The 13,437-nt window shown below is 29.1% G+C and overlaps 9 protein-coding genes across 9 annotated transcripts; 5 read left to right on the top strand and 4 right to left on the bottom strand.

Moving 5' to 3' along the window:
- Positions 1-460: 460 nt before the first annotated feature.
- On the bottom strand, positions 461-1,687 carry PPL_11642 (ATP binding protein; the record flags this gene model as incomplete). Its single annotated transcript, XM_020582391.1, has 4 exons — positions 461-652; positions 752-845; positions 924-1,194; positions 1,648-1,687. 4 exons carry the CDS (start codon positions 1,685-1,687, stop codon positions 461-463), a joined length of 597 nt encoding a protein of 198 aa, XP_020426807.1.
- Positions 1,688-1,867: 180 nt separating this feature from the next.
- PPL_11641 (uncharacterized protein) lies at positions 1,868-3,765 on the top strand (the record flags this gene model as incomplete). Its single annotated transcript, XM_020582390.1, has 4 exons — positions 1,868-2,649; positions 2,720-3,110; positions 3,178-3,254; positions 3,339-3,765. 4 exons carry the CDS (start codon positions 1,868-1,870, stop codon positions 3,763-3,765), a joined length of 1,677 nt encoding a protein of 558 aa, XP_020426806.1.
- Positions 3,766-4,510: 745 nt separating this feature from the next.
- On the top strand, positions 4,511-5,056 carry PPL_11640 (FNIP repeat-containing protein; the record flags this gene model as incomplete). The annotated part of the gene is made up of 1 exon (XM_020582389.1): positions 4,511-5,056. One exon carries the CDS (start codon positions 4,511-4,513, stop codon positions 5,054-5,056), a length of 546 nt encoding a protein of 181 aa, XP_020426805.1.
- A 167-nt stretch (positions 5,057-5,223) lies between these two features.
- On the bottom strand, positions 5,224-5,919 carry PPL_11639 (ATP binding protein; the record flags this gene model as incomplete). Its single annotated transcript, XM_020582388.1, has 3 exons — positions 5,224-5,415; positions 5,441-5,534; positions 5,612-5,919. The coding sequence occupies 3 exons, from the start codon at positions 5,917-5,919 to the stop codon at positions 5,224-5,226; spliced, it is 594 nt and encodes a 197-aa protein (XP_020426804.1).
- Positions 5,920-7,291: 1,372 nt separating this feature from the next.
- Positions 7,292-8,584, bottom strand: PPL_11638 (uncharacterized protein; the record flags this gene model as incomplete). The annotated part of the gene is made up of 4 exons (XM_020582387.1): positions 7,292-7,597; positions 8,287-8,380; positions 8,425-8,456; positions 8,564-8,584. 4 exons carry the CDS (start codon positions 8,582-8,584, stop codon positions 7,292-7,294), a joined length of 453 nt encoding a protein of 150 aa, XP_020426803.1.
- A 321-nt stretch (positions 8,585-8,905) lies between these two features.
- Positions 8,906-9,906, top strand: PPL_11637 (uncharacterized protein; the record flags this gene model as incomplete). The annotated part of the gene is made up of 5 exons (XM_020582386.1): positions 8,906-8,934; positions 9,305-9,353; positions 9,398-9,544; positions 9,594-9,713; positions 9,802-9,906. The coding sequence occupies 5 exons, from the start codon at positions 8,906-8,908 to the stop codon at positions 9,904-9,906; spliced, it is 450 nt and encodes a 149-aa protein (XP_020426802.1).
- A 211-nt stretch (positions 9,907-10,117) lies between these two features.
- PPL_11636 (uncharacterized protein) lies at positions 10,118-11,217 on the top strand (the record flags this gene model as incomplete). The annotated part of the gene is made up of 4 exons (XM_020582385.1): positions 10,118-10,249; positions 10,343-10,703; positions 10,757-10,852; positions 11,051-11,217. The coding sequence occupies 4 exons, from the start codon at positions 10,118-10,120 to the stop codon at positions 11,215-11,217; spliced, it is 756 nt and encodes a 251-aa protein (XP_020426801.1).
- A 184-nt stretch (positions 11,218-11,401) lies between these two features.
- PPL_11635 (uncharacterized protein) lies at positions 11,402-12,725 on the top strand (the record flags this gene model as incomplete). Its single annotated transcript, XM_020582384.1, has 3 exons — positions 11,402-12,165; positions 12,284-12,581; positions 12,645-12,725. 3 exons carry the CDS (start codon positions 11,402-11,404, stop codon positions 12,723-12,725), a joined length of 1,143 nt encoding a protein of 380 aa, XP_020426800.1.
- A 155-nt stretch (positions 12,726-12,880) lies between these two features.
- Positions 12,881-13,301, bottom strand: PPL_11634 (uncharacterized protein; the record flags this gene model as incomplete). Its single annotated transcript, XM_020582383.1, has 3 exons — positions 12,881-12,897; positions 13,005-13,165; positions 13,225-13,301. The coding sequence occupies 3 exons, from the start codon at positions 13,299-13,301 to the stop codon at positions 12,881-12,883; spliced, it is 255 nt and encodes an 84-aa protein (XP_020426799.1).
- Positions 13,302-13,437: the final 136 nt, after the last annotated feature.

The raw sequence follows: 13,437 nt of genomic DNA, 5'->3' as shown, positions 1-13,437 counted from the left end.
AATCAAGTCAATTAAATAAGTAATATTTTAAAATAACAGATCCAAATAATATTTAAATTAAATCTGTTGTTTCCAAATTAAGTTATTCACTACTCAGCCGTCAATCTTCTGAAAGACCAGGACGATCAATACATTGAATTTAACGCAAAAGGATTCACACAATTCATTAAAGATAAAAAAAGATATAAAATAAAATTCAGAAATAGATTATATAAATATTATTAGTGATTCATTTGTCGATTCTCAAAGCAATCAAATCAAAGGAGAATACATCATTGCTCTACTCTTACATAACAGAAATATCATTTTATAAAAATTAATAAATAAATTAAAAATTTAAAAAAAGTTTGAAGTTACAAGTGGATAGTCAACTTTGGAATATTTAATCTGTAAACTACATAATTAATTTGACTACAATTGAAGAACTGATAAACTTAAATGATTGAAGTTTAATAATTATTTAATTGTTGTAATTATCGAAAGCACCATCATCAGCATCTTCATCTTCTTCAAAGTATTGGTCGTTTGGATCTTGTGGTTCGACATCTTCACCATACTGTATTGAATTATCTATCTGTGCCAATAAAAAACTAATACTCTCTTGATCTGAAATATCAAGTGGGATATATCCAACCAAACTATAATCTTCCAACTTTAATTTTAATTAAAAAAACATGTAAATAAAACACTATACTTATATGACTTTAATGATTGCATTCACCAAGTAAAGTTTAAACATAAACAAACATACCAATTGTCCAATAGCTCTATTTAATTTATGATATCTATTATTCGTTTCATTATCTAATCTATCGACCAATTCATGTACTTCTAAATCTAGAAAACTAAATAAAACAAACATAAAGATATAGATTAGTTTATAAACAAATAAGTTAATATAATATATTAATATATAATCTTACCTTTCAATATCTTTCAATCTGTGTGATTTCTTTATGACATCTAACTTTGTAAGAACATTGATATGTGGAATCTCGAGACGAATCATTGCCGATAAACACATGAGTGAACCACTTATAAATTTACAACTGTCGAGAATGAATTGTGAATCCACCATGAATACAGCACAAACTCTATAGCCAGATTGTTGCAGTGCATCGACGAGTGTGCGCATCACCGGTATATGACTGTACAACTCGATCTGACCAGGACAATCGATAATGAGATAATCCTCTTCGAAATCATCGAGTTCATCCCATCAACCAATCGATATTCTCCACCAGATACTCCATAGCATAGACCAGACCACCGTTTGGTCCGTATGCCAACTCGTCGATCACCTCGTCGACAGTGATAAGATTATTTATATCAATTGAAACCGGATATTAAAATACCTCTGCCGCTGGATCTAAATTCACAACATGTACATTACAAACAATAGTAAAGCACAGAAAATATAATAAAATTTAATTTAAAATAAATCAAATTTAAATCACTTTTATTGCAAACAAAAAAAATCAAAAGAACACTTTGATAAAAAAGATGAAGGGATATCCATAAAAAAAATAAAATAAATATATGTTATAACATATTTGAATTTTTAAAAGATATATATTGTCATTTTTAAATATGTAAGTGATTTTATTTTAACATTTAAACTTACAAGTTTTTACTAGTGAGAAAAACGAAAAAAAATTGTCATAGCGAACCACAGCTGTTCATCCATATTTTTTTTAGTTTTTTGTTTGCAAAAAAACAAGCATTTTCACTAGGTCTATTCAGGTGTGGGTTTATTTGATTTGCAACAAATTTAATTTTATTGGCTAAATTAAAAAGTTAAATTTAAATAAAACTCTCAATGATTTTGCAAACAATCATTTTGATAAAATATAGAATAATGTTCAAAATGATTACAAATACAAATATAATCGAGAAAACAGATAGATTAATCAATGGAAAGAATGTATTGAAATTTAGAAGTGTGCGATCTAATTTTTATGGACATTATGATGATCTAATAGTTTTAGTTCATAATCATTTGAAAGATAAAGATAATGAACAACACACAAATATCATATTAATCAGAAATAGTAAATCTAATGATGAGATAGTAGTACCAGATACAGTCGATACTCAATATCAATTAATATTAATAGATTCATATTCACTCTTATATCTATCGATACTTTTAAACAAATCAGAATCATACACAATCAATATTCAAAAAAGTCAATTCCAACTCATGTTAAACTATTTCAAAATCAAAGACACGTTTGACTATTTCAAACAAACACACATCATTAATAACGAACGATATCATTTAATATCAAGATTTCCAAACAGTAATAATATCAATGATGTATATATAGTGGGTGGTCCTCATAATGCTTTAGTTAAAAGATTGGTAAGATCATTTTTCAAAGTAATTAATCAATTGACAATCATAAAACTAACAAAATCAATTCAAAAGTATGTTTATAAAAAGATAAACTATAAAGATAATCAGAAATCTTATGAAAGAGCTGAGAATGAAATCAAATCAATGGAATTACTCAAAGGTAATCGAAGATTTGTTCAACTTGTTGACTATCATCATGATAAACACAATCAAATCTTTCATATTATCACTGATTATTGTAAAGGTGGTGATCTTGATCAAAAGTATAAACATTTTACTGATCATAATCTGTAAGAATTAAAATAAAATTCTAATACAATCGAGATATTAATTTAACTTTCATATTGAACATAAAAATAGGATCTTTAAAGAATCAGATATTAGCGAATATATTCGACAACTTTTCAATATTCTTTTGGATCTTGATAAACATGGAATTGTTCATTGTGATATCAAACCATCAAACATATTCATTGATAATGATGGTACTTTGATTCTTGGTGATTTTGGATGTTGTAAATTCATTGGTCAATCAACAATCACTGAATATCAAGATTCAAATGTATTTTTGGATGTTGTAAATTCATTGGTCAATCAACAATCATTGAATATCAAAAACCTATTTTTCAAGGCACCTGTTGTCATAACAAGTGTTTCAAATTCGAAAGAAATATCAGATCCAACTATTTTTGAAATGTATTCAAACACACTTATAAATGCAACTCGTGGAACAATTGGTTATATTTCACCAGTTTGTATATTCTATTATTTGATTATTAAATATATTTATAACTAAATCAAAATAATAATACAATTAGGAAGCAATGAAACGACAATATGCACAATCATGTGACATCTTTTCAATTGGATCAACAATTCTCAAATTATTATGTTGGTAAATACTCGAATAATCATACTTTTAAAATATTATTATCAATCAGATATTAACTCTGTATTTTTGAATATTTAAATTGATCAGTCATCAAGATGATCAAAAAAATCATGAATTATTCAAAACTACTGGTGAAATTATCATTTCAGAATCCATATATTCAAAACAATTGATTGAATTTATTCATCAATTGTTGGATCAGAGTCCAAAGAATAGAGAATCATTGAATCAATTATTAAACCAATATATTGAAACCAACACCAATCAACATTCAATTTCGTTCAATTTAAATACTACATTCAAAAATAGATCCGTCAATATCACTAAAATCAAATTTGGTCATGAATTTAATCAACCTTTGGAATCTAATTCACTCCCTCCAAATCTGACATCATTATCATTTGGATCTAAATTCAATCAAATATTATCAGTCTGTGTGCTACCTGAATCACTGAAATCATTATCATTTGGATCTAAATTCAATCAAAATATTATCAGTTGGTGTGTTACCTGAATCACTTGAATCATTGAAGTTTGGTGATGAATTCAATCAAATATTATCAGTCGGTGTGTTACCTAAATCATTGAAATCATTGGTGTTTGGTGATAAATTCAATCAAATATTATCAGTTGGTGTGTTACCTGAATCACTGAAGACATTGGTGTTTGGAAATAGATTCAATCAAATATTATCAGTTGGTGTGTTACCTGAATCACTGAAATCATTGAAGTTTGGATATGAATTCAATCAAATATTATCAGTTGGTGTGTTACCTAAATCACTTGAATCATTGGTGTTTATATTTGGATTCAATCAAATATTATCAGTTGGTGTGTTACCTGAATCACTAAAATCATTGAAGTTTGGATATTCATTCAATCAAATATTATCAGTCGGTGTGTTACCTGAATCACTTGAATCATTAACATTTGGTGATGAATTCAATCAAATATTATCAGTTGGTGTGTTACCTGAATCACTGAAGACATTGGTGTTTGGAAATAGATTCAATCAAATATTATCAGTTGGTGTGTTACCTGAATCACTGAAATCATTGGTGTTTGGAAATAGATTCAATCAAATATTATCAGTCAGTGAGTTACCTAAATCACTTGAATCATTATCATTTGGATATTCATTCAATCAAATATTATCAGTTGGTGTGTTACCTGAATCACTTGAATCATTGGTGTTTGGATATTTATTCAATCAAATATTATCAGTTGGTGTGTTATCTGAATCACTAAAATCATTAAAAATGTATGGTATCTACAAACATAGAATAGAGAGAGATGTTTTACCAAAACATCTTATAAATATGTATTTTCCACTTGATCAACCATTGGATATTGGAGTATTACCACAATCTCTTCAACATTTATATCTTCACTCTTATAAACATATAATTAGCATTGGTGTTCTTCCATCTTCACTCAAGTGTATAACTATTTATGGTCCTACTCCAACAAATACCGATATTGGAATAACTTTACCAAAATCAATTTCATCACTCATTATTGGTGGAATACAAAAAGACTCGGTGAATCAAAGAAAATTAGCTTTAAATCTAAACATTCTTGAAATAAATTTTAATGATGATTATGGACACCCTCAAACAATAACAACATTTCAATTGACAAATTCTCAAGATTCACTTTCATTTATCAAAGAATTCTATCCAGAATATTATTCAACACACAATTTATCGAAGATCAGTGATTACATTGTCGATTCTCAAAGCAATCAAATCAAAGGAGAATACATCATTGCTCTACTTTTACATAACAGTAATAACATTTTATAAACATGACCAAATCTAAGTAAAAATAAATTTAAAGAATATTGTTTTTTAAATGTAGAAATAAAGTTTTAAGTTACAAGATTATACAACTACATAATTAATTTGACTACAATTGGAGAACTGATAACTTAAATGCTTGAATAATAACTTTTTGAAGTTTAATAATTTATTTAATTGTTGTAATTATCGAAAGCACCATCATCAGCATCTTCATCTTCTTCAAAGTATTGGTCGTTTGGATCTTGTGGTTCGACATCTTCACCATACTGTATTGAATTATCTATCTGTGCCAATAAAAAACTAATACTCTCTTGATCTGAAATATCAAGTGGGATATATCCAACCAAACTATAATCTTCCAACTTTAATTTTAATTAACAAACATACCAATTGTCCAATAGTTCTATTTAATTTATGATATCTATTATTCGTTTCATTATCTAATCTATCTACCAATTCATGTACTTCTAAATCTAGAAAACTAAATAAAACAAACATAAAGATATAGATTAGTATTATAAACAAACAAGTTAATATATTATTATTATATAATCTTACCTTTCAATATCTTTCAGTCTGTGTGATTTCTTTATGACATCCAACTTTGTAAGAACATTGATATGTGGAATCTCGAGACGAATCATTGCCGATAAACACATGAGTGAACCACTTATAAATTTACAACTGTCGAGAATGAATTGTGAATCCACCATGAATACAGCACAAACTCTATAGCCAGATTGTTGCAGTGCATCGAGGAGTGTACGCATCACCGGTATATGACTGTACAACTCGATCTGACCAGGACAATCGATAATGAGATAATCCTCTTCGAAATCATCGAGTTCATCCATCAACCAATCCATGTTCTCCACCAGATACTCCATAGCATAGACCAGACCACCGTTTGGTCCGTGCCAACTCGTCCATCACCTCGTCGACAGTGATCAGCGACTGTGATAATATTATATATATATCTATTGAGACAACCTACAGTTATACAACAACAACAAATTATTAATAAAACAATTCTATATTTAAATTGATATTATAATGTAAGTATTTACATAGTTTTACAACCAACAATAAATCGATCTATATTTAATATTTATTTGTGAACGTTCTTACTATTACTGTATTACACTATCAAACTGGTTTCATCTCATGTAGATTGATTGATCCAATACAATACAAAGAGATCATTGAGGCAGCCGTTGACACGCGAAAGCTATCGTCACGATGTTTGACTCACTCAATGCTTTTGACTCTGTCTAGTATCGATACATTCAAACAATGAGTTCAAGATAATATAGTCCAAATAAATTCATCATTTCTAACTTGTAAACATAAATACCGATTTAAAATCGAGGCAATATATAAAACTTAAGAATTGTTTAATTATAAATAAATAATAAACAAAAATAATGATCTAAAATTTTTAAACCAAAGAAATGTTTATTATTATTGCAAAGTTATAATTTAATCATAAAAATAACAACAAGAATACTTTAAAAATGAATAACAAACTTTATATCTAGAAATCAGATAAATAATAATTAGTAATAATATAATCAGAGTCATTCATAATTAAAAAATCGAAATTATACTTATCTACAATCATTCAATAACAAGCTTTAAAAACAGTAATAATATCAATGATATGTACTAGTGCAATAATTGACTAATGGTAAGACTAATTTGATATCTATTTATTCACGATCTTAAAACTAACAAAATCAATTCAAAAACTATGTTTATATAAAGATAAACTATAAAAGATAATCAAAGATGTTAGGAGCAATCATCTGTTCGAGCTCAAGGTGTTTGACTTTCTGTCGCATGGCTTGCATTGAAAGAATGTTAATGTCGGTATTCACAGGAACTATATCAATATAATCATCGATAGTAATCTATGTGGCTTGTCAATGGTATTACATCCAACTTTGAAAGATAAAGATGTACAACACTTAAAAATCAGCAGAGTTGTAAATAATGTGTATGTATTATAATTCGGTGTATAGAGTGTTGTCATTATTCAATATCTAATTAACAGGTTATGTGTTTTATCACTATATAGATGACAGAGACAACTGTAAGTCAGATAGATCGAATGATAGCAGTAATGATATATATGAAATGTTTTTTGATCTTTTAACAGACTTTGAACCACCAGTTTGAGAGATGTTTATTCTAGAATAATAGTATAGTTCAAGACTTGTAAGTTATAACCACAATTATTTAAAATAATGATTTTTTGACGTTAGTTAACCAACTTTTATCACAGAAGACAGAACACCATACAATAGCTTCATGTTTACTTGGAGACGATTGTGAATAGACTTGAACAAACAACAATAGATATGTTTCAATCAGAATTTTAGATGTCAACAGTTCCTCCACCTCAACGTTGAGTGCTCTTAGAACTTGTGATTGCTCTTGATTTCGAATGGGTAATACTGGTTGTACAAACATGGAAGAGACTTCTTCACAAGCACGCGTGGAGGTTCCAATTAGAGTTGATTTTATCGACATCACACTTGCAGACTAGTGATTTGTACTGATATCATTATGATGGTCGCTCTCAGAGTCAGAGCATCACTAATTCTCTGTGTCGGTTGTATTCGGTACATCACAGTGGTCGTTTTGTTACAGTGCACCAGTGACAGCTTTATGGGTTGTCGTCAAACAAGTCGTCAAGGATGGTGATTCATTGCTTTTCGGTTCTACTTGTAGAACTCCATGGACGCTGTCGAATGTTTTCTTGTGGATACGCGCACTGAGTGACACGTTTCCTTCAGCTCTGCCGAGAGTTTTTTTTCTTCAGTTGAAGAGTAGTTCTCGCTTGACTGCCGCTGAAAATGCAAAATTTGATTATTAATACTAAAAAGATGATAATAAAGAATACAATAACAAAAAATAAAAAAAACGAGTTTAAATATATATTTCATTGGTTTAGGTAAAGTTTTGTTGATTCATTTGTGTTAATTTATAATTCTAAGAAGACCATATGAATCTAGATCTAATTATTGATATTTAGTTTATTGATTTATATTATATTTGTGTTCGATATTATGTTCTATTATGAATGAGATCATCACAAAAAAGCTATCAACACTCTGTTTGACTGCAATCATTTGTCTATGATCTACAACCCTTGGTGCATGTCGGTACACCAGAAACTTGTAATTTCATTTTGTTCCGGTCAAGTAAAGTTTAAACATAAACAAACATACCAATTGTCCAATAGCTCTATTTAATTTATGATATCTATTATTCGTTTCATTATCTAATCTATCTACTAATTCATGTACTTCTAAATCTAGAAAACTAAATTACATAAAGTAAAGATTAGTTTTTATAAATATAATTACTATAAACAAGTTATATTATCATCTGATTCCATCTGAATTTAAAAATAGGTATCATCTCTAACATATATATTAAAAAAATAGGTGACATACGTAACTACGATTACACGCTATAAAGCAATGTCATTCATGCTTGACTTACAATTGTTCTACAACAGATCATAAATACCTATCAAAACGGTTTCATCCTGGTTGATTGATCCACGACAATATAATACTTTTGAAAGAGATAGTTGGGACAGCAGCAGCCGTTGGCAATGCCGAATCTATCATCACTCTGTTTGACAAACCCATTCAAGGCTTTCGACTATGTGTGGCATGGCTGTATCTAAGGAACCAACTATACCAAGAAACAATCAACGATGTCAATCTAATGATGTCCATGCTTAGAGGTTCTTCAAATTCTATGATGGGTCAATGGCATTCCAGTCACATTGAATAGGAGAGGAGAGTTGGCGACTTTGGTGCATCATTATCCAAGAAAATGAATTTAGGTGAAGATATGTACAGGTTGTGAGTGGCTATATCTATAAGTGTCCACTTAGAACGCCACTCGGTCAATCAGTGATCAACAAAGTTGAAGATTGTGAGAGTTCTAGTATGACTGGGTATATCGAATTCCAACCTCTAATCAAATAGAAATAAAAATCTGTTTTGATATGTACATATTAAGTAAGATATTCTTTTATAATAATTCAAATAATCTATTATGCATTACTTTTACTTTGAACTGACACCAGTCACGATCGTTGGAAATTTGCCTTCTCATTTCTGCACAAATTTGTGAAAATTTTTAAAAAAATTAATATTGTTTTTTTTTGAAGCTAAGTTATTAATATCTGTAGATTTTAAGATAAAAATAAACAAAGTTATATTAAAATAGAATGTATCAATGCAATGGTATGTCGGGTTTAACATTATTTAAAAATTATGTTATTATTTAGAAAAGATAGTGCTAATATAGCACTTTTAATAGGAGGATACACAAGAATTAAGCAGTATCATAGGTGTAACACCTCAGAGGATTAGTCAAATGAGCAGAGAAGAGAGGTTGATGGAAGCAATAAATGAAATTCAAAACGATACAGGTTTTACTCAAAAGGAGCTCTCTCAAAAGTATGGAGTTTCTGAAAGTGAGATATCCAAGAAAAAAAAATAACCTCTCCTTTAAGCCAAGAGGTAGATATCTCACCGAAGCAGAAGAATTAGAGATGATAAAGATGGTAGAAGAATCAAACACCAAGAATATTCCGATAACGAAAGAGAATATTCTAAATTGGGTGGTCGGAAAGGTATATGACAAATATGGCTATACAATGAGTCGTCACCCCTGGTCGTGACTGGTGGACAAAGCCGAAACAAAAATATCCGATCTTAAAGTTAAGAAAGGTTAAGTTTCAAGATGAAGCCATATTAAAAGCGGATAAAGAGGCCGATATTCAAGGTTTCATCAAGAGTGTTCATAAAGTGATAGTAGAAAACTAAATTCAACCAAAGAATGTGATAAACTCTGATGAGAAAGGTGTTTTATTCACGAAAATGAATCAAAAGGTATTTAATATTCTATTTATTAGTTTTTTTTCGAAAGATTTAGCTAATTGTTATAAAAATATAGGTTGCCATTATTGACCGTGGAAACAAATTTGAGATAGTCAAACCTAGGTTTCCCAAGCAATCCCAAAGTCAACACTTTACAATGATTGGAACAATAACAGCATCTGGTCATGCTCTACCACCCTATAACGTTCTCCGGATTCCTAAACGAGTAAAATGGGAACACATGCAAAATTCAAATTATGGTGTCATTATTGCTAATGAGTCAGGATATGTAAGTTGGCAACTTTTTATAACTTGATCCAAAGTTGTCTATTGCTATTATTAATATATCAATATTGATACATTGTATTATTATATATTATAGGTAACGCAAGAGATAAAGAAAGAATATGTCGAATGGCTTCTAGGACAATTTAAGAAAACAGATAAAAAGCTGCTTTTAGTGGACAATCACATATCCAATTATTTCTTTGACGAAAAAAAACTTTGTGATGAGAATAATCTTATCATAATGACGTTCCCATCAAACCTTACTCACATTCTCCAGCCTTTGGATTTAGTCCTATTTTCGTCATTCTCTCAACACCTATCAAATTTGCTCAGAGATGGGTTAAAGGACAATCCAAAGTTTAAAGTGAACGATAAACACTACCAAATGTTGGCTTATCATGCTTGGTCATCATCATTCAACTCATCCAATATAAGAATGTCTTGGATTAAGTCTGGTTTGTTCAATTGGATGGCACATGAATACTGCGACCCAATATTTCTTAAAAAGCCGAAAAAGTCTATCTCAAAGGAAATCGCTATAGCCGGGAACAAAGAGATTGTTCCGGCAAATGCTCAAGCCATGACCCAAAAAGAACGGGCTATAGTAATGAGAGATAAAAAGCGCAAGGGTGCCATAATAACTTCCCAAGATACACAGTATGTTCAACTTTTTTTTAAATCACCTCATTAACCCTATTAATTGAATCAAATTTTGACAGGGATATTATCAAAATAACCTATGATGTATCTAAAAAGAAAAGAAAGACACTAGACGAAGAACCAACAATTTCTTTGTATCAAGCAAACCTTCAAATCAATAATACCACCAACAACATTTTGAATAAAGTACAATCTTCTACATCACAACCTCAAATTGTTTCCCAAAATACCTCAACTACAACTAATACCAATGTAGCACAATCGAATGATAAAACTTTGGTTAAATCTTTCTTTAATTTATTTAAATAAAATCTACAAACAAATAATTTTATATTAATTTAAATATTTAAAATTTCATATAAAATTTTGTTCAAAAATGAATTTTTTTTTGCAAGAAATTAGAAGGCAAATTTCCAACGATCGTGACTGGGTGTAACACGTGCAATGATTTTGCAAACAATCATTTTTGATAAAATAAAGAATATTGTTCAAAATGAATACAAATACAAATATAATCGATAAAATAGATAGATTAATCAATGGAAAGAATGTTTTGAAATTTAGAAGTGAGCGATCTATATTTCCTTATAAATATTATGATAATCTAATAGTTTTAGTTCATAATCATTTGAAAGATAAAGATAATGAACAACACACAAATATCATATTAATCGGAAATATTAAAAATAATGATGAGATAGTAGTTCCAGATACAGTCGATACTCAATATCAATATCAATTAATCATTTCAGATTCACTCTTAAATCTATCGATACTTTTAAACAAATCAGAATCATACACAATCAATATTCAAAAATGTCAATTCAAATACACGTTTGACTATTTCAAACAAACGCACATCATTAATAACAAACGATATCATTCAATATCAAGATTTACAAACAGTAATAATATCAATGATGTATATTTAGTGTATGGTCCTGATAATTCTTTTAATAAAAGATTGGTAAGATCATTTTTCAAAGTAATTAATCAATTGACAATCATAAAACTAACAAAATCAATTCAAAAGTATGTTTATAAAAAGATAAACTATAAAGGTAAAGATAATCAGAAATCTTATGAAAGAGCTGAGAATGAAATCAAATCAATGAAATTACTCAAAGGTAATCAAAGATTTGTTCAACTTGTTGACTATCATGATGATAAAGATAATCAAATCTTTCATATCATCACTGAATATTGTGATAGTGGTGATCTTTCTCAAAAGTATAAACATTTAACTGATCTAAATCTGTAAGTATAAAATATTTATCAAGATATGAATATATTACAATTAACCACATTTATATTGAGCATAAAAATAGAATCTTTAAAGAATCAGATATTAGCGAATATATGGGAATTATATTAGCCAACTTTTCAATATTCTTTTGGAACTTGATAAACATGGAATTGTTCATTGTGATATCAAACCATCAAACATATTCATTGGTGATTATGGTACTTTGATTCTTGGTGATTTTGGATGTTGTAAATTCATTGATCAATCAACAATCATTGAATATCAAGATTCAAAAGTATTTTTCAAGGCACCTGTTGTCATAACAAGTGTTTCAAATTCGAAAGAAATATCAGATCCAACTATTTTTGATATGTATTCAAACACACTTATAAATGCAACTCGTGGAACAATTGGTTATATTTCACCAGTAAGTATATTCTATTAATTAATATTTAAATATTTTACTAAATCAAAATAATAATACAATTAGGAAGCAATGAAACGACAATATGCACAATCATGTGACATCTTTTCAATTGGATCAACAATTCTCAAATTATTATGTTGGTAAATACTCGAATAATCATTTTTAAAATATTATTATCAATCAGATATTAACTCTGTATTTTTGAATATTTAAATTGATCAGTCATCCAGATGATCGAAATAATCATCAACTATTCCAAACTAAACGTGAAATTAAGATTTCAGAATTGATTGTTATTATTATTGTTGATGATCAGCTGTAGTGAAATTAAGTTTGACCAACTCAGACGGAAAATTAAAATTTGCAAATTCAACCACTCAAATTTTTTTAATTTGATTCTGTTGGGAGCCAGTTTTGTTTTGCATGGAATTAAACAATTTGAAATTATCGAAAGCACAGATTGAAAGATATTGATATGTGGAATCTCGAGACGAATCATTGCCGATAAACACATGAGTGAACCACTAATAAATTTACAACTGTCGAGAATGAATTGTGAATCCACCATGAATACAGCACAAACTCTATAGCCAGATTGTTGCAGTGCATCGACGAGGTACACATCACCGGTATATGAATGTACAACTCGATCTGACCAGGACAATCGATAATGAGATAATCCTCTTCGAAATCATCGAGTTCATCCATCAACCAATCCATGTTCTCCACCAGATACTCCATAGCATACACCAAACCACCGTTTGGGTCCGTATGCCAACTCGTCGATCACCTCGTCGACAGTGATCAGATTCTTTATATCTCTTTATCTCTTCATAATGTTTTCTCATTGTATCGC

Source organism: Heterostelium album, assembly GCF_000004825.1.
Source record: "Heterostelium album PN500 unplaced genomic scaffold PPL_contig23, whole genome shotgun sequence".
In the NCBI taxonomy this organism is placed as follows: Eukaryota; Evosea; class Eumycetozoa; order Acytosteliales; family Acytosteliaceae; genus Heterostelium; species Heterostelium album.
This window is presented reverse-complemented; position numbering and strand designations above follow the sequence as displayed.